This window comes from Onychostoma macrolepis, chromosome 05, assembly GCF_012432095.1.
Source record: "Onychostoma macrolepis isolate SWU-2019 chromosome 05, ASM1243209v1, whole genome shotgun sequence".
Taxonomy (NCBI): Eukaryota; Metazoa; Chordata; class Actinopteri; order Cypriniformes; family Cyprinidae; genus Onychostoma; species Onychostoma macrolepis.
This window is the reverse complement of record NC_081159.1, coordinates 33264950-33290159: the sequence shown is the minus strand read 5'-3', so window position 1 is coordinate 33290159 and position 25210 is coordinate 33264950. Positions and strand designations below refer to the sequence as shown.

The 25210-nt window shown below is 36.1% G+C and overlaps 1 protein-coding gene across 2 annotated transcripts in view; it reads right to left on the bottom strand.

Moving 5' to 3' along the window:
• Positions 1-4863: 4863 nt before the first annotated feature.
• Positions 4864-25210, bottom strand: part of ebf2 (EBF transcription factor 2) — a 31851-nt gene continuing 11504 nt past the window's right edge. Inside the window, exons 7-16 of one of the 2 annotated variants that reach the window (XR_009271344.1) lie at positions 23099-23180; positions 21161-21302; positions 20800-20930; positions 20519-20645; positions 18167-18255; positions 18024-18089; positions 16581-16758; positions 7187-7377; positions 6902-7069; positions 4864-5809 (exon numbers count right to left, since the gene is read on the bottom strand). Coding sequence is in view for 1 of the 2 variants with exons in the window: in XM_058775968.1 (XP_058631951.1) it covers positions 5778-5809; positions 6902-7069; positions 7192-7377; positions 16581-16758; positions 18024-18089; positions 18167-18255; positions 20519-20645; positions 20800-20930; positions 21161-21302; positions 23099-23180 (1201 nt within the window). In the remaining variant the exon portion in view is untranslated. The remainder of the gene's footprint in view (positions 5810-6901; positions 7070-7186; positions 7378-16580; positions 16759-18023; positions 18090-18166; positions 18256-20518; positions 20646-20799; positions 20931-21160; positions 21303-23098; positions 23181-25210) is intronic. The other variant, XM_058775968.1, reaches the window with a different exon arrangement.

Below are 25210 nucleotides of genomic sequence, written 5' to 3'. Positions count from 1 at the left end.
AGAGCTCAGCTTAGATTGGTAAACCCCAGAAGAGCCCACCTGCAGCCACCTTGACAAATGGATCCTGCCAGGACGTCCTCAGCTAGCTCCCTGCCAGAGACCTGCACCATTCTTTCCAGAAATTCATGAAGAACTCACCAAGTCGTGGCGTGCCCCTTACTCAGCTCATGTCCACACTTCTGCTTTCACCGTTCTTCACCTCTATTGATGGCACTGAGCAAACAGGGTACAAGAAACTTCCCCTTCTTGAAGTGGCCATTGCTACAAAGCTCTGCCCACTCATGGCCCTGGGATGGAAAGCCAAGGAAGTTCAACCTTCCAAACCCTGCAGGAGCCAAGGAAGTTCAACCCGAAATGTAAACTTCACCTGATAACAGCTGAGATGATGTCCATCACGCTACAATCCATCACACTCCATAAGGACGCAAAACTCTGGACTCTTGGTAGTACCTAGGATAGCAAAGTCCACTAAAGGAGGTAGAGCTTTTTCACATTTGGCTCCCAAACTCTGGAATAGCCTTCCTGATAACGTTCAGGGTTCAGACACACTCTCTGTTTAAATCTAGATTAAAGACACAGCCCCTCCTAAATCTTTTTAGCCAAGCATTCACATAGTGTATCTCATAACTTTGTATTTCAGCTGTATCTGATCAAATGCACATTTAATTTTTTTTGCTTGTGTTGAACACATCATCTTTGCTTGGTTGGAACAGCAGCTATGCTAATTTACTCTCTATCTGCTTCTCTGTTTCTGCCACGGGACTTGCATCCCGAGGCAACTTTACACAAGCTTCAGTCTGGATCCAACCCTTACGAAGGTCTGAGATGACCGAACACCTGACAAGAAATGATGCCAACCCCCCAGAAGACCTCAGAAGCTTCTGTATTTCAGAGTTTGCAATCATGGCGTAACGTGCATGGAGTAAACACGGAGTAGGATGTAACCTGCAAATATCAACTATCTTGGAGTTAATGCAAATCATCTGTGCTTGATTTGTGTTCCTTGTGTTTTGAAGAAAATTACTTGTATTATATTGATGTTATATTACTATATTATATTTTATAGTGTATTGTTTTATGAAGATATACTTGCATATCATTGCTCTTTTGTTGATTTAGATTGCTTCCATTGTCCTCATTTGTAAGTCGCTTTGGATAAAAGCATCAGATCCATCATTCCACCAAAAAAAAAAAATAAGTCTAACTATTCATAATATTTTTTTAATATAGTAAATGACATTACTATATTACTGTATAGAACAGTGAACAAACTAATTGTCAAACTTTTTTTTTGTCATTTACAGTGGTAAAATATTGTTAAGCTACAGCTCTATGTGGTGTACTGTTCATTTTTTGTACATTTGTGATACTAATGCCATTTATGGTACTGTTCTACAGACTAACAATTTCAATTTAGTAAAAAATCTAACCAAATTATCTTTTTCAGAAGGTGATGGAGCTGAATGCTGCTGTGACAAGTATGTTTTTGTTGATGACGTGGTATTCAGTCTGGCAAAAACCAGATGCTGTGGAGAAGTCATTAATTGAAAGAAGATCATGCTGTTGTGTTCTGGTGACTTTGAGTAATACATGAATTTTAGTATTTTACATTTTAACAGTTAGCTTATTACATGTTTCAAATCACTTGGTACTGAATTAAAAATGATACAGTAATACAGGCTACAGTTGTTACATTAGAAAATTCACTTACATTATGTATTATTATGTACTGTACCTGCAGTGTGATAGTCACAAACAATCATCAGAATTGCATTGCTGGAACATCTTGTGGCCTGCAGATGGACCCATACCAAAAGTGATAAGTAGCTTGAGCAAGAATTCAAGAGGACTGCTGATCATGTGCTAAAATGATTTGATTCTATATTGTGGGCTGAATTCAAGAACACAAGTTAAGATGTGGTGCATACCTTGTAAATCATATTATTTTAATTGAATTGAATTTATTAATTTATTGTACTGCTTTATAGAATGTTATAACAGAATATTTATAAAAAGAAAATCAGAAATATTGAAGGAAATGAGTTCGTTTAGAACCATATTCTAAAATATCTAAATATGAAAGATTCCATCAGAGGCAAAAAAAAATAAAGAGGCAATTGATTGACAAGTGTATGCTCAACCAAAGGCATGCTGTCACATACACAAACATATGCACACACAAACATAAACAGAGGCAGCAGGTGCTCCTACTTGGGTTTTAATTACATGATCTCTGATTCATCTAATTGATATGCTAATGAGGGTGTAATTAATGCATGAGAGAGAACATCCGCAACCTCTATTAATTAATGAATAATCATCATATATGCCCTTGCATATTTAATCACACATGCATTTATCAGGTTTTTGTTTGTTTGAATTTGTTTTTGCAGAAATGTTTGACTTGATGAAATCATCAAGAATCACTGTATCCAGTTTCAGTAATACATTAAAAATATATTTTAAAAAGTATGGAAAACATAAGTGACAGATTCCCTGTTAAAGACTGAGCCTTGAATGTCCAGAAGATATAATATTAATAGTAAACCAATCATGCACTTATAAAGAGATGTTTAGTGCCCACCTAAAACAACAGCAGAATTGTGAGTTATTTCATTTTCTTCTTAATAAAGTCACCTCATCCTCCTTTTTCTTATCATTTCATCTCAAATGTGGCTATTGAACCGAACCACCCAAATGTGAGAGCAAAAGTCACTTTCTCTTTTGTCTCCCTCACACAGTGCTCATCTGTGAATGGTGAATTAAACATATAGGTAATGATATTATATGACTGCAGGCATGCTTTTACATCACTGCCATAGTCTGAATGCTGCTTTAGAGCTGTGGGTGATTGATGGCCCAACAGACTCCAAGACAATTAGCCAGTGGATTTTCCCTCTATTGCTGGGCATTGTGTGGTATCCATCTGCTGCCACTTGGTATGACTTTAATTTGTTATTCAACCAGCAACCGTCTCAGCATAATTAAGACTTCAGTATGTCAGTTCACCCAAATTCATCTCTCCCAGTGCATGATCTCTCATATTTCAGATGTTTGACATTGTGCAGTGTTTTCTTTTTTTTTTTTTGTATTCTGTCTTTGTCTAATTTTTAGCTTGTTTGTATGTTTCTGTGAAGGATACAATACTTCCTTTTCCTGTTTTCCCCACATTCACTACAGGCTCCTATATCATATTTTTAGAATCCACACCATTCTCTAATGATATTTAATCGTGATGACCCAGTTATTCAATAAAATATTGAAAGTAAAAATAAAGTCAAAATGGTGGCGGTTTTATAATAAATGATTGTTCTCTGAGACAGTGGTTTGGAAGCATGTGAGATTCTATATTCTAACAATAACAAGCAAAGAGGCACATGCTCTGATTTATGTGAAAGTGGACGTGTGGCCAAAATGTTTTGAATGCACGTGTGTGAGAGAAACATTCTGTTTTGTTTTGAGAAACACACAAGGGACTCTGTGTCTTCCATCTGCCATTGACGCCCAGGGGACCCAGAGAGGAGGTGTGAATCTGGAAGAGTTATAATGTACCTCAATAAAGGATTCAACAAAAGTGTGACAAACGGCCTTTAACTAAAAAAAAATAAATAAATAAAAATCCTCCAAATCCATGGCCCAAACCTTTAACCCCATTTAACTCCTTTTGTCAAAAAAATCAGCAGCTCAGTAGGTATCTCAGCAGAACTTATTAATTGCATCCAAACATACACATTTTACATTAAGTATTTATGTAGGCTGTTGGCCATGTCAAAGTACTGGTCTCAGAGCTAATTATTGAGATTATACATAGAGGACAGGGCAGAATATTAGGTCTGTATTTATTTAAATTCCTCTTCTAACTTACTGTTAATAAGAATGAACAAAAATCATTGCAGGTATACATTCTTCATTTCAAATCTGGTGACCATTTTCATCAATACTGAGAAACTGTTTGTCTGTGTGCTGTATACACATTTAGGTAGAATATATTAAGTCATACCTGCATATATACAGTACATGCATTGATTTGTGCATTGTGTTATAAACAGATGTTGTTTACATGCATAACATTAATTTGCTGGTCAAAATAGAATTTAATTTACTGATCCTGTTTGTCAATGCTCCAGTCCATCAGTTAACATCTTATGATGCAAACATTGCATGTTTGTAACAAATTCATCAAGACATTTTAACCAAACCGTCACTTCTGTCCAAAATACCACTCCATAAACCATTATAACTCTTCCTTTAGTGAAAAAGTACATCACTTGTCTTCTCAAACCAAAATCCACCCACATATTTGTTTAGAGCTGTTTTTACTTGTTAACGGTGCTTGATCTGTGCACATTTCTCTCCTGGTTCGAGTAATGGTTTTAAAATCACTTTAATGATGGATTTCACTTCGTATGGATTACTTGAGGATTACTGTGAATACTTGTGGATTTTTATCAGCTGTTTGGATTCTCATTCTGACAGCACCCAATCGCTGCAGATGATCCATTGGTGAGCAAGTGATGAAGTGCTAAATTTCCCAAAATCTGTTCCAATGAAGAAAAAAAAAAATCATCTACATCAGGCCTGAGGGGAAGTAAATTTTAAACAAATTTTCATTTTGGGAGTGAACTATTCCTCTAACTACAGCCCTGTCTTTGGTTTGTTTGAAATAGCATAAAAACTGAAAAACAAGCTCTAATGTTTACTGAAAGCAATAAAAAGATGGGAATTGATGGCCATGTGGAAGAGGAAAAACGTTTTAGTGCATCCTAGAAATATTTTAAAGTGCTACTAATATGAAAACATGTTCTTAAATAACAAGATCTGATCTATTGCTACAAATGCATAATCTACGAAGAGTGCCCGATCTAAAATAATCTGAGAGTGGTTGTGATTACTTTAGTGTTGATTCCTCGAACAGAATAATTAAAACTACTTAGTCCTTCATGTTCTTGTCCTCTTGACTTAATGTTGACAAACAAAGTATATACTTTCTAACAAACACGTTCTTAGTTGGAAAAGAATAACATATTGCCTGTATATTTAACAATAAAACTCTTTTGCATGTAAAAATCTACAGTCACTATTTTAATATGAATAACAAAATGACAACATATAAAATGTTTACAGAAAAACAAATACAATTAGATAACAATAGCAAATACAATTACGGTTCCTTATATTAGTACTTAACCTAAAAATATAACTTATATAGTTTCTGTCATTAAATAAGTCAATATATGAGGTAATCAGTTCATAAACCTAAACCTAAATAGACATTTTCTGTTTCTCTAAATGAAAAGCCTGATATATGCTTTCAAAAACACAATTTCAGTTTAGGGATGTAGATCTATCAAGCATCTCAGTTTTGACACAATTTGCATCCCTTTTACTGGCATCTACTGCGGTGAAAGTCTATTGACCAATATGTCTGCTGAGAACATATGGCCAGAAATGTGTAACAGTCCCAAGTCTCATGTTTTCTAATAAAATTATTCCTCTTTTGGCATTATGTGGCTGGAAGAACCTTTAAGTAACACCATCCCTTTGGCAACCTCCTCATAATCAGAGGCAAATGGTGTGCATAGAGTGGACATGTTTTAAGAAGGTTCCCAAAATCTTCTGAAGATGTCGTTGTGGTTTCTAATACTCTTGATGTGTCTTCATCAGATGATTAGACAACTGTGTCTTTTTCATTCAGTGTGGCTTGTAAGAGACAACATTGATGTCAGTCCAGTTCTAGCCACTAACTGTAGAGCTTATGACTGGAAAAGACTCATCCTCTACATTGGGGGAACCACAAGGCCTGTCATTGCTGGAAATAAAAACATAAAAAAGAGGTTATACTGAATAACAGTAACATATAGTAACATATAGTAATTCAAATAACAGTCACTACACTATGCCTATACCGCCAAAGCAAGAAATTAATTATGAGTTACTGTCGACACACACACACAAAATGTTACATTTACATATGACATTTAAAGAAATAGTTAACCAAAAAATGAAAGTTTGCTGAAAATTTACTGACCATCAGGCCATCCAAGATGTAAATGAGGGTTTTTTTTTTGTTTTCTTCATTAGTACAGATTTTGCAAAACTTTCATCACTTTAACACCACATCACTTGCTTATCAATGGATCATCTGCAGTGAATGGGTGCCTTCAGAATGAGAGTCCAAACAGCAGATAAAAACATCACAATAATCCACAAGCAATCCACATCACTTCAGTCCATCAATAAATGTCTTATGAAGTGAAAAGCTCTGTGTTTGTAAGAAACAAATTAATCATGCATATTATGATGTTTTTAATGTTTTTAATGTTAATTCGGACAAAAATTCAAGGCCTCTATCCATAATATTGCATTCTCCAGTGAAAAAGCTTCTGAAATTGGTGGATTTTAATGTTGGGATGGATTTCACTGGAAGCAGTTTTATGGATTATAGATGTAATTTTGGCCAGCAGCAACATCAATGGAGAAATTCATTTCTGGACTGGATTTGTGTGGATTACTGTGATGTTTTTATCAGCTGTTTAGACTCATTCTGACAGCACCCATTCACTGCAGATGATCCACTGATGAGCAAGTGATGTTATGCTAAATTTCTCAAAATCTGTTCTATAAAGAAACAAACTCTGAGGGTGAGTAAATTTAATTTTAGTTTAGCTATTCCTTTAATAAGCACAGTATCCGGAAAGAATACCTGACCATTTTGGAAAGTTTAAAACAAATAAGTTAATAAGTTATGATTAGTAATATGCATGCTATAAGCAACTAGTTAAGAGACCCTAAAATAAAGTGTTACCACTTTATGAAAAAAAATTCTTGCCCTGCCACTAAGGGTTTACAGAACCTTGAACAAAAGCATTTTTGGTAAAGTTAGAAAGAAGATCTGTAGTACCTCTAAAGCTGGAGCCTCCTGATGTTTGGCAAACAGGTGATGGTGAACCCTGTGGTCTCAAGACAGGAGCAAAGGCACTTTTTTGTTTGTTCGAGGATGGGAAAGATGTGAAGGGCAAAAGGGAGGATGAAGAACTGGAGCCAGGTACAGTGGGGCTAGATGGCATGACTGAAAAAAAAAGACAAAATATTTATTTGACTGTCAAAATTCATACTCTATTTTCAACAGAAGGATATTTAAAAATGACAGGAAAAAAAGGTGCAAAGGATCTGAAAGGAACTAAACCTCACTAGCATAAGGAGAGCTGTTTGGTGAGGCACTGTTAAAGCCAGGTGACCCTGAAACACCCAGACTACTCATGGGCACTGCTCCGTAACTTGCACTCATGCCCCCATTGGATCCATAACCTGACTGTTGCGGGGTTGATGCTGAAGGGTAGCCCCGTGGTGACAAGCTGCTTGGGTTTCGGTTGTAACCTTAAAAAAAGAGAAACCGCAATATTAAGCCAATAAATTTTCTTAAAAAAAAGTACAAGGAAACAAATGGAGGAAAAAAATAGAGGGAAAAATCATATTTTATGCTATGACACCAGGACTAAGTTAAAGAAGAAGAAGAAAAAAGACATGTATAGGCAAAAACATTTTTTTTCCCCCATTCTCCAATCAATTGTTAGGTTTCAGGCTATTTTTAACCAAACTTTGATTCTCAACTATGGTATGAAAAATTTTACAGAATGGTCTGATATACTATTTTACTGTATGTAATATGTGTAAAATGTTCATAAATTGGTATTCCCATTCTATACAATGTATCCATACATTGTATCTAATTTGCATGTTAATGTACTTTTGGGGCAACATGAAGATGAAATGATAAAAAGAAGAAGTGCCAATAAAAGAAAAAGAGAAAAGAGAAATTTGGGTTAAAAGTCTATGCCTGTTTCTCAGAAGGACACACACACACAAATATTTGGAACACCAAAGTCCATCGACAAATTACAGAATTTGAACAGACACATCACAATAAAAACATGTTTCCTTAAATAGAACCAGAATGTAAATCGTGTAGTCAGTTGCAATGAAAAATAGCTATATAAAGGGGGCAATTTCACTCAAAGTTCAATAAATAGATCACGTGACCCTTCGACAGCGATGCACGCGTAGTCCTTCGCTCGGCTCACTCTGTCAAATATTGTATAATCCTGTCAGTAAATTTCAAACCACTCTGTATTTGACCCATCATGAGTACTTCAACAGTCAAAGACAATTGGAAAAGAGAGATTGAGCAATCGCCAATAAAGAAAAAATTTAAAGATTCCACCATCTCCAGAGAGGATCTCGATGGTGCTATCGCTAACGGTATCAAGATAGCACTTAAAGAGCAGCAAAGTACTTTGGATTCGGTTGTGGCCTCGACAGTAAGAGATGCGGTAGACTCTGTACTGACCCCAGCATTGCGTGACCTGCATGGGGACATAGAAGCTACCAACAATTCTGTTAAAGAGCTAAGAGCGGAGCTTGAGGGATTAGCTAGTGCCGCGAAGCAGACACGTGCCCGGGTCGATTCCGTTCAAGCAGCTGCACATGAGGATAGGAGGACAGTCACAAACTTAAGAAATCAGCTGGAGCAACTCACTGAGAAGATCACGGTCATTGAAGATAGGAGCAGGAGAAATAACGTGAGACTGGTGGGGTTGCCGGAGGGGGCGGAGGGCTCCGATTCAACTGGCTTCCTCAGAGCTAATCTTTCCAAGTGGATCCCTTCCCTGAAAGGCCATGACATCAAGATTGACCGGTCCCATCGCGTGTATGATGGAAGGAAAATCTCTGATGGGCCACGTACTCTCATCTTCCGTGTACTAAGATGGCATGACAGATATCCGGTGAAATACATACAGGACAATGTCATGCTACTATTTTTTCTCGACTTTAGTCCAGCCACAACTACCAAGAGAAAGAGCTTTAATCCAGTCTTGAAGAAGATGACAGCACTTGGTCTCCAGCCTTTTCTCACCGATCCGGCGGTAATTAAACTACGGCACAAAGGAGAGCAGATGATGTTCGACTCTCCTCAGAAAGAAGAGGATTTTATCAGCTCACTGTCTACGAAGCAACGGGAAAACAACGGCCACCATCTCCATCTCTTCGGCCCAGTGAGAAGAACTTAATGACGGGGATGGAGGCGATTTCAGCTGCCCAGTAGAGGATAATAAGGTGGACATGGACACTTGTTAAATCTCTTTTTTCTCTCTCTCTTTCTCTCTCTCTCTCTCCTCCTGGGATATTGTTCCTATTTATCCGGCACAACTTTCTCTTTACTGGTAAGACTAACACCCTTTTTTTGGATGGGTCTAATGGAGAGTAGGTTTAATTACAATATTTTTTGACTATGTGGGCCTTTTGGGGACATGTCTTGCGTTGAAGTGGACTGGTCATGTATCATCACCATTTTTTGTTGCTCAATCAGCCCTACGTTCTCGGTAATGTGCAGTCTGAGTTGTTTCTTGTTTATAGTTGTTTGTTGTTCCTGTTTCTGTGTTGCTTTTATTTTTTACAACAGACATTCATACTTTTATTTATTTTACCTTATTTCTAAAAGGATTTTTCATCTAGGTGGTTTGGTATCTAGAATACACACCAGCGTTTACATGTTACTTACAGAATGGGAGTGCTTTTGCTTTTCTTCATGTACTGAATACAGTTTTGGGATTATGGATTATGAATACTCAATGCATACTCTAAATATTTTATCATTGAATGTGAATGGCCTAAATTCTGCTGTGAAACGTACTCATGTATTAGAATATTTACACCATAAATCGATTTCCTGTGCACTGATACATGGGACACATTTAAAGCAATCTGATGTGGCACGTTTCCAGAATAAGTATTATAAATTGGCAGCCTTCTCCTGTGCTCTTAATAAAACGAAGGGGATGCTTATCCTTGTTAACAGGAAGTTACATTTAACAATTGAACACCTCGGAAGTGATGAGGAGGGTAGATTTGTTTTTATCCATTGCAAGATACATAATAATAGGTTAGAATTGGTCTCTATTTACCGTCCGAATGAGACAGACAGTGAATGTTTTACAAATATTTCTAAAACACTACTTGAGCATACTGATTGCCCATTAGTGGTGGGTGTTGATTTTAATGCTGACGTAAATCCTGCTTTGGATAAATCTCAATCTGATACAACAGGCAATCTATCTTCTAAATTACTGAATAGATTTATCACTGAGCTCAACTTAATCGATCTTTGGAGAATTCAGAATACTAAATCTAAGGACTTCACTTTTTTTCTAATAGACATAAGATTTTCTCTAGGATAGACTACATATTTCTCAGCCCATCTTTAATTTCGCCTAATTCCTCCATCTCTATATTACCAATTTTATTATATGATCATTTTGCTGTGTTATGCAATATTTCTCTTTCCGATATTAAAGCCAAATCCCCTAGATGGCACTTTAACTTATCAATATTAAATAATCAGACCTTCATTACTTCTCTAAGAGAATATTTAAAGGAATTTCTTGAAATTAATATGCCCTCTGATGTGGATCCTCAAATACTGTGGGAAACGACTAAGTGTACTATACAAGGATTCTGTATATCTTTCTCTTCTACTCTGCAAACAAACTCTGGAGCGGTTCGGTTGTAGTGAGAAAGCAATCCGATCCAACGGACCAACGAACCAGGCTATATCACACTGTATAATGGGTAATTACGTAAGTTCCGTGAAAAGCAGTGGGTGTGCACGTCTTCATTCAAAATCAAAGCGCACCTTTTCATTTTATAATGCCGTCTTAATGCTCTTCGTAGTAGGTGTATTTTAACAATGTTTTGCCGACAAATCCTGGACTACCTGCTCAAAATGATAAATTAATAAATATATCGACAGCTACAAAAAAAAACAAAAAAACAAAAAAAAACAATAAGCTGTTGTCGTTCCATCCTGACGTATGTGGGTGTGAGAGAGAGAGTTTGTTTGCCTCTCTTTCCAAATGAATCTTTTTTCTGTTTATTGTCATTCCAGCTCTGTGGACCAATGAGAGGACGGTTTACTCGCACGTGACTTGTATTAACAATTTTGGTTCGTTTAGAAACTTTGCTGTGTGAAAGCAAACATAAGATAAATTGGAATTGCCTCGGATCTCACAGGTGGATAAAGAACCTTTGGAGGCCCCATTAAGTTTGGAAGAGCTCCACGTCTTTCTAAAAAGCCTTCAAAAGGGCAAATCGCCGGGTCTAGACGGTCTCCCCCCTGAATTATATTTGGAAATTGGTAGGGACACTTATGCTTAATTCATTTAATTTTGAAATTGAACATGGTGTATTTCATAGAGATCAAAAAATATAACTGACATCATTACTTCTTAAAAAAGGGAAAGATCCATTAGATTGTTCCAGCTACAGACCGATATCACTTATCCCATGTGATCTAAAAATCTATGCTAAAGTTTTTGCTTCTCGTATGGAGAAGGTAATTCATAGTTTGATCAAGGAGGACCAAACCGGTTTATCAAGGGGCGCAATGCGTCTGACAATATGCATCGACTCTTTCATATTCTTGACTTTGCAGACTCTCATCCTAGCCCGAGGCTAGAGTGGAATTATATGTGGGCAGTTCTGCAATGTTTCGGCTTTGGTGAACATTTAATTTCTATGATTAAAACATTATACCACTCACCTGCAGCATCAGTCTTGACTGGTAATATTATTTCCCCCCCCGTTCCCTTTACAGCGAGAAACAAGGCAGGGATGTCCGCTTTCCCCATTATTGTTTTGTTTATCTCTTGAACCCTTAGCACAAGCCATCGGGAAATCTGAAGTATCTATTAAGATTCATGATCATAATCATAATATTTCATTGTACGCTGATGATATTATTCTATATTTAGACCACTTTGATGTTTCAGTCTCTAGTATAATTAAGGAATTTGATCATTTTAGTAGCTTATCAGGATACAAAATGAATTGGAGAAAATCTGCTTTAATGCCAATTAACAATGTTAAGGTTAATTCTTCTATTTCCTCATTTATCCCTATTAAAGAATCTTTCATCTATTTGGGCATTACCATATATAAAAAGATCCATAAGATTGCCAGAGACAATTTTAATAGTATTCTAGTTAAGGTCAAAAATGACATTCAAAGATGGAAGAATCTTAAAGTCTCTCTTCAAGGAAGAATCTCCACAGTTAAGATGAATTTGTTACCTCAGTTTAGCTTTCTTTTCTCTACGCTACCACTTTCCCCCCTCCAGGTTACTTTAACTCTATACTTTCTCAATTTATCTTGAATGATAAATGTCCCAGAATCAAACTTACCACAATACAACATCCTATACGCACAGGAGGACTGGCTGTACCAAATTTTGAATTGTATTATTGGTTGTTCCAGCTTAAGGCTCTTTATAATTGGGTTGATTCTCAATCGAAAGTTTCATGGAGGGTGATTGAAGCTGAGGTTAAACCAAATAGACTCCAAGAAATTTTATTTACTGGCACAAGGAAAAAAGTAGGAACGTCTGATAGGAGGACCCCTCAAATTTTGTAACAGTACACCTTTATGGCATAATTTAAATTTTGTATGCGGAAATCGTCCATTTGTCCAACCCTCTTGGTCTTCTTTAGGCATAAACACGTGCGGTTATCATATATACAGTATATGATAACCAGGGCCTCTGTTCATTTCAGACATTAAGATCTAAATTTTGTGTAACAGCATCCGCATGTTTTGTCTTTCTTCAATTATGTTCTGCTCTCAAAGCGTATGGAGATCCTTGGGCATCTCTCATTTCCTCTCATCCTATGCGGGACTGGATTGCACCATCTTCTGGTCGGTCATCTGTTTCCTTAATATATAATAAAATTATTGATTGCATTTCAAAACCTCTTTCTATTAAATCTATTTGGAATAGGGAATTATCTGACCTTAATTTATCTGTTGACTGGGAGAGAGTGTGGTCTAACCTCAGCTTAACATCTAAAAACTTGGTTCATCGACTTATTCACTTCAAAGTCATTCATAGAGCATACATAACTCCTTACAAAAGATTCAAAATAAAACTACAACCAGATTTTAACTACCATATATGTAATACTGCATCATCAGGTACTTTTCTTCATATGTTTTGGGAATGTGCTGTTGTCATTAATCTATGGACACACACAAAAAAAAAAAACCTCTTTCTCCTTATTTATTCCTTCCCTTGCTAGCTTGTACTTATTTAAACAATGCCTGAGACTTGGTGTTACAAGCACTTCGTTTGTCGGATTGCCTCTTCAAGATGAATCGCTTTATGTATTCCCCAATTGTAAGTTGCTCTGGATAAAAGCGTCTGCAAAATGACTAAATGTAAATGTAAATGTAAACCTGGTTTTATCATCCTTACTACAAATTGATTGCTTTGCTAACCCAAGTTTGTGTCTTCTTAATGATGATTCTGGTCTCTGTATAAGCTTAATACAAAAGAGAATGTTGTTTGCTGGTTTTACGGCTGTGAAGAAGACAATAATACAGAACTGGTTTACACCGCACATGTGTGGAAAAACACATTGATCCATAGCCTCCTGAAAATAGTGACTTGTGAATGTACAACAGAGCAAATTAATGGGGCCAAGCCTTCTACTATTGATGCTTGGCAGGGTTTTTTCTTTAACATACTCGATTATATAAAGGAATGACTTGTTTTTTTTCTTTTCCCCCTCCCCCTCTCTCTCCTTTTTGACTGGACTTTTAAAGTATGGATTATATGTCTGTTGTTTTGTTTTGTTTGTTTTGAATGAATGTTATGTTATGTGTGAAAATAAATAAAGTTGATAACAAAAAAAAAAGTTCAATAAATATTGGTGAACCATGTAGTCAAATATTTTGTCCCTTAAAACTCATCTTTGATAATCAAAACGACATATTTAAATGTTTTTTCTTGTGAAAATAATTTTCTCTTGCCTTAAAATTGCCGTTAAACCTCTGCTTCATGGGTTTTTTGCTCTAATTAGGGGCCAAGCACCGAAGGTGCGGAGGCACCTATTGTCTTTGTTAGCATTCCTATTATTATTGTTCTTCTTCCGCCGGAAAGTCAATGGCAGCCCATAGAACCGTTTGCGGGAAAGTTGTAAAATTTGTCACACTGATAGAGGATAGTGTCAATAGTAACCACAGCAAATTTGGAGTCTCTATCTCAAACTCTCTAGCGCCACCACTTGTCCAAAGTATCATTTTTGAAATGCTAATAACTTTTCAACCATTCGCCAGAAAATGAAAATTCATTCGTCTTCCTATGAATCCTTGGCTCAAGCCGAGTCGAATCAAGTCCAAAAATCAAAAATCGTTAGGTTTAGTTTTTTCGCTATATTCAATTGCTCTTAAAACCTACTTTGTCGAACTCGTCCTAGACAGTTCGTCCGATTCTCACCAAAATTGGCTCAGATCATCTACAGACCATGCAGGCAAAAACTTATGGAATTCAAGTCGATTAGTCCAACCGTTCTCAAATAATACACAAATGAATTCTACAAAAAGCACGCAAAAATGGATCTGAGGCTATATCTCCGCAACGGTTTGGCATATTGAGATGAAACTTGGTGTGTGTTATAACAAGCTTGGCCTGAGGCTACCTGCAGTGTTTCGGCACTGTGCCACCTAGTGGTCAGGAGATATAAAAAATGCATATTTTTGCTTATAACTTGTGAATGGATCAGCTAAAATTCACAACTGGTCTCTTTAGATTCGGTGCATCATGCCGAGTCCAACCATATCCGATTTTCCCATATCAGCCATTTTGGGCGTCGGCCATGTTGAATTTTGTCGTAAAATGCTATATTTTACGTACGCATTAACGTATCGTTACGAAACTCAGTGTGGTTCTTCGGCCTCATGCCCTGATGGTACTCAAAAAGTTTGGGGACAGCGCCACCTTTTGGTCAAAAGTTATAATGAAATTTCTAAAAATGCTAATAACTTACATTACTTGCTTACATTAGCCTATTGTAATCAAACTGATGTTGATAGATTCCTTGGTTCATGCCGAGAACATCAATACCAATTTTGCAATAATTGGCTAAACTTCCTGTCCGCCATTTTGATTCATGTTGAAAAGCTACTTTTTCGATCTCCTCCAGACCATTAGTCCGATTTTCACCAAATTTGACTCGGATCATCTTCAGACCATGCTGGCAAAAAGTTGTGGATTTTGTGTCGATATATTAAACGGTTTTCATTTAGCGCATCAAAGAATTTGCTGGAAAGAGGCCAAACTGCAACAAACTGAGGCTGTATCTCAGCGAAACTTTGACATATTCGTACCAAATTTTGTATGTGACATTGTCACCTCACACTGACCACGCCACGTCAGTTTGCTAATGGCACCACCTATTGGTCAAGAGTAATAAACCACTGATTAATTATTAATAATGAAATTTCCAAACATGCTAATAACTTTTGACTGCATTAGCCTATTGTAATAAAACTGGTCTCAAATTATTCCTTGAGTCATGCCGACAACATACATACCAATTATGTCATAATAAGCCGAACTTTCTTTCCGCGATTTTGATTTATGTTGAAAACATACTTTTTCAAACTCCTAAACCGTTTGTCCGATTTTCACCAAATTTGAATCATATCATCTTCAGACCATGCTGACCAAAAGTTCTGGATTTCGTGTCGATAGACAAAACCGTTTTCGCATACCACAGCAACGAATTTGAGGCATGATGCCAAAATGACATTTGAGACTGTATCTCTGCAATGCTTTGGCCTATTGACACGAAACTTTGTGTGTGCCATTGTCACCTCACACAGAACAATCCACATCGATTTGATAACAGTGCCACCTATCGGTCAAACGTGATAAGCCAATAAATCATATTGCTATAGCTTTATATATGATTTTTCAGCCGTTTTGACTAAAATCATCCTAAAATGGCTTCAATTACTAATTTCTGCTGTTGGTCTGATGCTTGCTTCTGTAGTGCTTGGCCCCGTCATTGCTGCTTGCAGCTATATTTTATTTTTGGTTTTGTGCTGGTATTGGTATGTTTGCATGCTATAGTGATAGGAATCTATCCCTTGACGTGATTCGTTGTTGAATTTTGTGACGTAGCAAACCGACAGCTGTTTCAAACCGTGTTTCTGGGTCAGCCTTTGGGAAACTACAGTTTTAAGGAGAAAATACTCAGCAATGGTGTTGATTAATGGATTGGCATATGGTTATATGGTTAATAGATTATAACTATTACTCTGTTACTGTACATTTACTTTAAAGTATTTTTATTTTGGAAAATTTTTACTTGACTATATAAATACTACATAATGTTGTACAACACCTATCCCCACCAAAAAAAAAAAAACGTTCTAATGTACTAAAATTGAAAAGGTTGTATTTTTACTGCAGTATTACTTCATTGTGGTATCTGTACTTTTACTCAAGTGCTTGATTTGTACACGTTGTCCACCACTATTATTATCAAATGACAAAAATAAATAATTTAACCCTAAAAACTGTTCAAAAGGAATCAATCTCACAAACATTGATATTCATATGAAAGGTCAAGCATAACCATTCAATACATGTGTTGAGATGAGATTTTGTAACATCTATGGTAATCTGTGACAATGAATAAGACAAAAACGTCTGAATCGTAGGGCAATTGTCTTAGGGCCCTTACCTTGGCTGCTGGTTTGCCCAGGTTCTCCAATGCTTACACCCAGCTGGGTGGGATAAGAGCTGAGGCCCATGACGCTGCCATGGACAGGGGAACTTGGCATGGCCTGCAGCTGACTGTGAGGTCGTGGCACGCTGTAAAGAGCCTCGGCTATGTCTGCAGCCCGTTTCAGCAACATGTCCTGCATCGTCACAACACACAAATAGAAAAACTATTGGGTGACATGACTCATGTTAAAGGTATAGTTTACTCAAAAATAAAAATTTTCAAATCATTTACTCACCCTCAATTTGATAAACAAAAGAAAATATTTTGAAGAATGTTGATAACCAAGCAGTTGACGGTAGCCATTGACTTACATAGAATAAAGAAAATAAAAAAACTACTACGGAAGTCAATGGCTACCGTCAACTGTTTGGTCACACACATTCTTCAAAATAGTTTTATTTGTAATCAAAATAATAAACAAACTCATACAGGTTTAGAACAGCTTGAGGGTGAGTGAGTTTTGGGTGAATTACAATACAATAAAACTAAAAATATAACAAAATAACTACAAATATAATAAAATACCTAACTACATAATACTATTATTGTTAGAAATTGCAACAAAATTAAAATAGAAATATAAACTTTTGAACTGTGGGTTTCGTCTGGTCAGAGGAGAACTGGCCCCCCGACTGAGCCTGGTTTCTCCCAAGGTTTTTTTCTCCATTCTGTCTCAGAGGGAGTTTTGGTTCCTTGCCGCTGTCGCCTCTGGCTTGCTCAGTTGGGGACACTTAATTTTCTAGCGATTATCGCCGATTTGATTGCACAGATACTATTTAAACTAAACTGAGCTAGACAATGACATCTCTGAATTCAATAATGAAATGCCTTTAACTGAAAATTGAGTGTTTAATCTTGTCATTATACATTACTGACACTCTATCCTCCAATTTGAAACTGTTAAGTGCTTTGACACAATCTGTATTGTTAAAAGCGCTATATAAATAAAGGTGACTTGACTTGACTTGAATTATTAAAAAATTCAATTTCTGTTGTATGGAGACATTACAGGAGACCTTAATTTGTACTTGCAAATAAGCAAATTTGTTTCACTGACCAAATTTCCTTGCTTCCATTGAAGAACAAATGATGCTCTATGGAACATTTTTATATTATGTTGAATAATATTCATGTCGAGATAATCAGAGAAAACATGTGGAGTCCATGCCAAAGGGGAACAGAATAAATATATATTCATATATATATATATATATATGGTAACACTTTAGTATAGGGACTAATTCTCACTATTAACTAGTTGCTTATTACCATGCCTATAACTAACATATTGGCTGTTTATTAGTACTTATAAAGCACATATTCTGCATGACCATATTCTACATCCCAAATCCTACCCAATACCGATTTATATTATATCTACTGCAATTCAGTGGTTACCTGATTGCTGGTGGTATTTCCATAGAGTGATTCAACAACGTCTGCTGCTCTTTTAAGTAACATTTCCTAAAATAGAGAAAATCTGAGTAAAAAAATAAGTTTGTGCGTACTTTATACAGCATATGTTAGCAGTATATACTAACCTTTGCCAATTTGTCAGGGTCACCAGGATGTCGAGGGATCAGCTTTTGAAGTCTCTGGAAACCGTAGTCAATAGTTGGCTCATTCAGCGCTAGAGATAACCACACTAAGTGAGAATCCATTCATCTTTAAAACATCCCTCCACATATTCCACTGTCTGCATAAATCCCAAAGTAAGATTATAAAGGAAGCAGGTAAGGCATTTTTCATTGTTCAGTTAAACAGGCAGTTTCCCCCAAAACTTCTATTGGATGAGCCATAAGATGACATGTTGGGCCACTCAAATAAACATGGCAATGTTTAGGTGTTCTGAAAGTGGCAAAAAGACACAATGCTTTCACTTTTAGGGAAGCCAAATAATTTGTCTCTGCATTTTAAACATGGATAGGAAGTAGTTTAAAGGGGTCCTATTATGCTCTTTTACAAAGTCTTGATTTTGTTTTGGGGGTGTACTAGAACATGCTCTCATGCTTGTTCGTTCGAAAAATGCATTATTTTTCACATAATTAACATTATTACAATACCTCCCTCCCCAGCCTGGCACAAACGGCTCGATTAGTTCCGGGTTTGATGAAGGCCCGCCTTCCGAAAAATGAAATGTGTTGTGATTGGTTAGCTGTCCCAGTGCGTTGTGATTGGTCGAAAAGCTTAGACGGTGTTTCAGTACTGCCCCGCCCCTTGCCAAAGTAGCAAGTTCCGTCTGGCGTCAATATTGCCATATCAACAACCGCTTAGAAATAACTGCATTTACTATGTACAGATAAGTGCAACGGACCAGGGGCGTCATGCACTCATTATTTTTGAGGGGGTATGGGTGTGGGGTGGGGGGGTCGTCATGTGACACACAGCAGCCACAATAGACTTAGCCTATGTTATATTTATTTTTTCCTTTTTATTCAAAACATTCCCAAATGCATTCACTATATCATGAAATATCTCGATTCTCACCTTTATAGATTATGTTAGTTGATCTATAGTAAAAAGTAGCCTAATAATGTAATATATTAACTATGCATAAAAACCTGTCTGTTTACAGGTTATATCTGTAACAGATATGGATGTCATGTCATAACATATTTTAATAAGACTGACTTTATTTTTAATGTGAATTTAACATTGAAAGTTAATGTGAATAAAAACATTGTAAGTTAGGCTACAAATCATAACACTTTCATTGTACAGAAAGAGAGCAAAGAACATTTACATTATCAAAGAATATTTTCACTGACAGTCTAGAGTTCAAGCACTCTCAAAATCTCCCATTAAAGTCACTGAAGCTGTTTACAATGTGAAATGAATATTACTTACAGATTCGTACACAAATCTGCACTTTTGTTTCTGACAAGAGAATTCGCCAGAAAGAGTTATTCAGTCAGCGAGCAAGTGAAGAAACATCGCATTTTAGCGATGACTCATCTGAATGCCTCTGATTAGTCATTGCATTCATAAACTCAGCAGCATCGTGTGTGATTGGTTATAATGCGCAGTGCTGTAAAAACTCGTCAATCTCTGGCTCAGCGCCAGCCAGGGAACACAGATTTGAATTTAGCAGCTGATGATATGACGCACTGAATGTATTTTTTTGTCTTTTGGAAGCTGCATTCAAAATCCACTTGGCTCAAAAAGCTGAGGGGGCACTTGCCCCCTAACTTTGAATGGGCATGACGCCTCTGGCAATGGTAATATGTATTATGTTTATTGTTCTTTAATTCTGACATTATATGAATTGCAGTGAAACTGTTATACAGTTGAATTTATTTATGCCATAGTCCCAAAGATTTACACTATTTGTGGCGGCATATGCAAATTCATTCTCTGCCAGCAGGAGGCGCTGTTGGAATCGAGGTTTCCCCGGTAACGCTGTACACAAATCAGCGCTCTGCTCACAAATGCTGCTTTATCAGACATTATGAGCAAGATGAAATGAAAATGACATCCAACATTTTCTGAAGAGAGTCAGTTTCCTTCAGAAATACAGTGATATAAAAACAGCCGCACCACGACCTCGCCCCTCCCCACCCCCCAATCATTTGAATTTCCGTAGGCGGGATTTATTTTAATAATATTCTAATTATTGATATTCTAATATATACTGTATGTGTTGTGATATCACAAACACTGGAAAACAACGCTGTAGTCCAAACGAGCCATTCATTGTAGTTCTTGAAAAGGGATTTTTTTAAGTGGACTTTGAGATTTGTAACTTTGTAGAACTTTTTATGCACAAACATACACCCAACACACTGACTACAATTCAAAAAGTGAACAAGCATAATAGGACCCCTTTAACATAACACACTTTATCATTAAATTTGTGATTCTGAATGGGTGCGGATGTCTGGGTGTGTATTTACCTGTATAAATAAAGCGCCCTGGAGCTCCTTTACAGAACTGCTTAGATTTGTAAGATAGCGTAACTTCTACAACCCCTGGTATGTGTCGAGGAGGAGTTTGAACTCGGATAGCATGAGGAGTAATTAACTGCATGAACAATGACAAAAAAAAGAAAAAAAAAACTCTTAAAGTTAATTGTTACAGAATGTTGGTGCTCAATCCTTGAGGCAATTTTCAAAATATTACAAAAGCTTTCCTTATTGCAAGTTAAAGCTTGCTTCGATAGTCTACAAATGCATACCTCACTCCACACGAGCATGCTCCCGAACACCACCTGCAGACCGTCAAAGAAGTTTTCCCCAATCACAATTACCATAGCCCCACCTGTAGTCCAACCTTCACTAGGGCTGATGGCTTTGATACAGGGAGTAGCTGTAGTAGAGAAATGACAAAAATGAAAATGATGCAAACATTAAAGATGAAAAAAATTATTACTCAAGGTCAAAGAAACATCCCTCAGTAAGTTCTACTTGAAGTTCTACTACTCTTTCAGATCATTTAGAGCTGCCATTACAACTTCATGGTTAAAACCGTCCTCTCCTTGTACATAACTGCAAAACTCAATTAAATTGAGCTTTTTTAATGTCATTTCTGAATCTCACCATATTCCATGCTAGTCTCCACTGTCTCATTTGAATCCGTTCTACGAGAGCGACGTCCATGTTTAGAGTTATTGTGCACAAACATATTATCAGAAATGGCTAGTACAGGACCATCCACACTGACTGTAGTCGTCAAAACCACCTATTGGAATGCAAAGAAAGACATATTAATAACACAAATAATTTAAAGGAGATTCGTGTAGTACAGTAAAACCTTTAGATGTCACGCCATTAAAAAAAATGATTTGTTATCTCAAAATATGATCAATGATATCCTAGCAATTTTTATAGATCTTTTTGAATCATTTGCCATCAAGAGCATTACACGAATAGGAGCCAAAGAGTTTGATTGATATAGATAAAATCAGATTGATGAAGATAAAATTGTAATAATTATAGAATACCCCCAAGTATTATTGAAATTGTTTGTTCTCATCCTTCTCTGGCTTTTTCATTTTTTCTCATTTACACGCTCACTATTTTTTCCCATCTTTCCACCTGATTTATCCCTACTCTGTTTCTTTTCTTTATCTAAGGACAACAGATCTCTGTAGCCTAGTGTAGACTGAGTCATTAGGCCGTGTATGATATAGAAATAGGGTCGAGCCTATACACTGGATGAATTTGAGGCCGACAATCATACCATTTTTTTTTCAACATGTTTAAAATTATTGGTATATGGTCGGTTTTGCCATTCTTCTTGCACAAAGCAAGTCTCGGCCAAATAAGCATCAATGAATATAACATGATTTATCCCAATTGTAAAAATAAATAAATAAAATAAAAAATTCACGAGCTCATATGACAGCTAAAATCCCAGTATATGTCCATCCTAAAAAAAAAATAAAAAAAATCTACACTCATTAAAGAAAATAATAATTGGGTTTCAAACCATATACCAATGTGGTTTCAATTGGGTGTTGTTTCAAAGTGAAACAAAAGTTAATATAAAAACAATGAGAACATAAATGCTCACATTGCAGAGCTAAAGATGAAAAAACAGCATGTAAACACATAAGAGGAACAGATATGAGGGATGCAGAAAATGCAGTATGCTGCAAATAAGAAAAGAAATGTCACACTAAAAAAATGAAATAAATGCACAAAAATGAACAAGGAAGGACAGCAGGGAAATGAAGAGTGATGGATGAAATGTCAGATAGTGGCTCCAGTAGTGAAAGACAAGTGGGAGGAAGTAAAACAGGAGGGTCCCCAGTGAGCACTTCCTGGGTCACAGAGCCTGACCTTCCCCATCTGGAGGCCATCACTCAAATCCTGACAACTTCCCGAAGCACCTTGGCTGATTTCCTGATGATCCTTGCTTCTAATACTTCTCTGCTTTTTCTCTGATCACTCTCTGTCTCTTATGAGATTTTGTATTCAGACGCTTTATATAAATCTCTATCACACTCTCTTTTTATTCAAATTGGCCCCAGAAGAACTGCTGTATATGTTATAAGAAATGATTAGAAAAGCTACCACTGCACCTATACTTAATGTTATTTAGTATATTTGTGTTGTTTTCCAGTGGGAAAAATTTAAACAAGATAAATGTATCCGAGAAGCAAAATTGCATACAATATTAAAACTATTAAGATTTTTCAAAGAATGCATATTGAATATAAGTATGTTTTTTTGGGGATTTGCTTGCTTGTTTTCTAAACTTGTTTTTTAAAACAAAAAGGTACATTCTCTGACAAATCGGAATGTCTAAAGTAAATTTACTAGCAATGTGTATAACTCGTTTTAAAGATGTTTGGATATTTTTTACTGGAAATAAAGATTTTGATTAAGATCTTCTTTTTTTTTTTGAGTGTAAAGAAAAGAATAAAGTCAGCAAAAGGGATTAAAGTCTGTGTGAATGGGTTCTGCCTTAGAGACAACATAACATTTCTGCATTTTGCATACAGCATTTATTTACAAATAAATGATCAATACCTGAAATCTCCTCATGTCTCGGGGGTTCCCTGCTGTCTTCAGACAATTTTGATTGCACTTTAGGAAAAACTTCAAGAAAAATCTGTGGGAAACACACACACACACACACACACACACAAAAAAAAAAGTCAACTACATATGTTTTATTAAAGCAAGAAGATGAGTATTACATTTACATTTAGTCATTTAGCAGACATTTTTATCTAAAGTGACTTAAGCATAGCACAGATATATATATATATATATATATATATATATATACATTTTTTTTTTTTGTTAAATATATACTAAATATAAAGAAAACAAACAGATAAAATAGAAAAGAATAAGGAAAGCTATAGTGTTAGAGGCTTTCTTAAAGAAAGCAAGCAGTTAAAAAGCAGTTAGAAAACAAATAGTGTGCAAGTCTTAAAGGGTAAAGTGTTGTTGTTTTCAGCATGTCATCTATCGCAACTCCAAGGTTTCTGGCTGTAAATGTAGATGGAGAGGGAAAGACTTCAAATCTCAGAAGTGAACTGCATAGCAACAATGCCTGATTCTAGTTTTCACAAACAAACAAACAAACAAAAATCAATAGGTGTATCTACTTTTAAAAGGGAGGAGAAAATACTTCCTATATATTTGGATATACTATGAACATACTTTGAACCTGATCTGTCACCAAAACATGCAAATGCCAGCATGAACTTGTGTGACATGCCCTCACCAATAAAAAAAAAAAAACTATGCAAGAAAACACACTATAAACATGGGTATGTGTTTTGTGTGCTAAATTACTGACTGCCAAGGACACATACACATTCAAATGACATTTAGAAACCAAACACTAATTTTGGATATTGTTGGTCCTACTCTCTTAAAAATAAAGGTGCTTAAAAGGTTCTTCACAACGATGCCATACCATTTTTGGTTCCACAAAGAACCGTTCAGTTAAAGGTTCTTTAAAGAACCATCTCTTTTTACCTTTTTGTAATCTGAAGAATCTTCTTTCGCCACAAAGAACCTTTTGTGAAACAGAAAGGTTCTTCAGATGTTAAAGGTTCTTTATGGAACCATTTAGACAAAAAAGGTTCTTCTATGGCATCGTGAAGCACCTTTATTTTTAAGAGTGTATGAAATGTAATGTTATTACATTTCAATGTTTTATTTTAAAGACATTTTTGTTTAGTTTTCTATGACACATATTTTGTACAGCATGTCAACTCTCCAAAGTAAATTCTAAGTCCTAAAGCAAAACTAATTTTTAGTTTTGAAGAATTGACAGAAGAATAATAGTTTTCATAATTAACTTTAAAATAATTTCCTAGACAGAAACCACAGGACCAGTCCATCCCAAAATCAGGATGAATAAACTGAGCCACAACAACAACAAAAAAACATGTTATTGTTATTATTTTTATTGTTGTTGTTGTTGCAATTGTTTATTGTTTCAATAATATCTAAGATCGATCAGGCATGCTTGCAAAATTTTGTGCAAATCAGTTCAGCAGTTTGTGAGAAGTTACTCCATAAACATTGCATCCGAACCACTGTCTGGCAACCCTCTTACTCGCATCTTACAACACACTTGTCATGGTTTTATGTGCTGTTTCATGCCTGACCCATGCTCCACGTACCATTCTTTTCACTTTAACTACATGATAAACTTTTTAGCCCTTAATGAAATCATAGAGCACAGCTGCAAGCAGGCAAATGAAAGCACATCGAAACGAACACATTAACATGCATTAGTCACTCCCCCACTCACTTAGCATGCAAATCTCTAAGCCTCACTGCCTTGCACCTTCTGCCATGTATCCATTCACTGCATCATAATTAGACCCATCTTGCATAATTAATTAGGACTCCTGGAAAACCTTGCAACTTCAGCACAACACCCTCTATCTCTGTTTTTTCATAAGGAAAATTTAATAACAACAATGCAAGTTTTGCACTGTTGTGATATCTAGATTTCTTGGAGTAAAGTCTTCATAGCGGGCCAATGATAATTATTCAGAACTGGGATGATTATATATACATTGTTTACATATATATTTTGATATATTCATAAAAAGTTTTTTAAAGTTTTATTAAGAAAAAAGAAAACTCATTCATTGACATATATAGATTGTG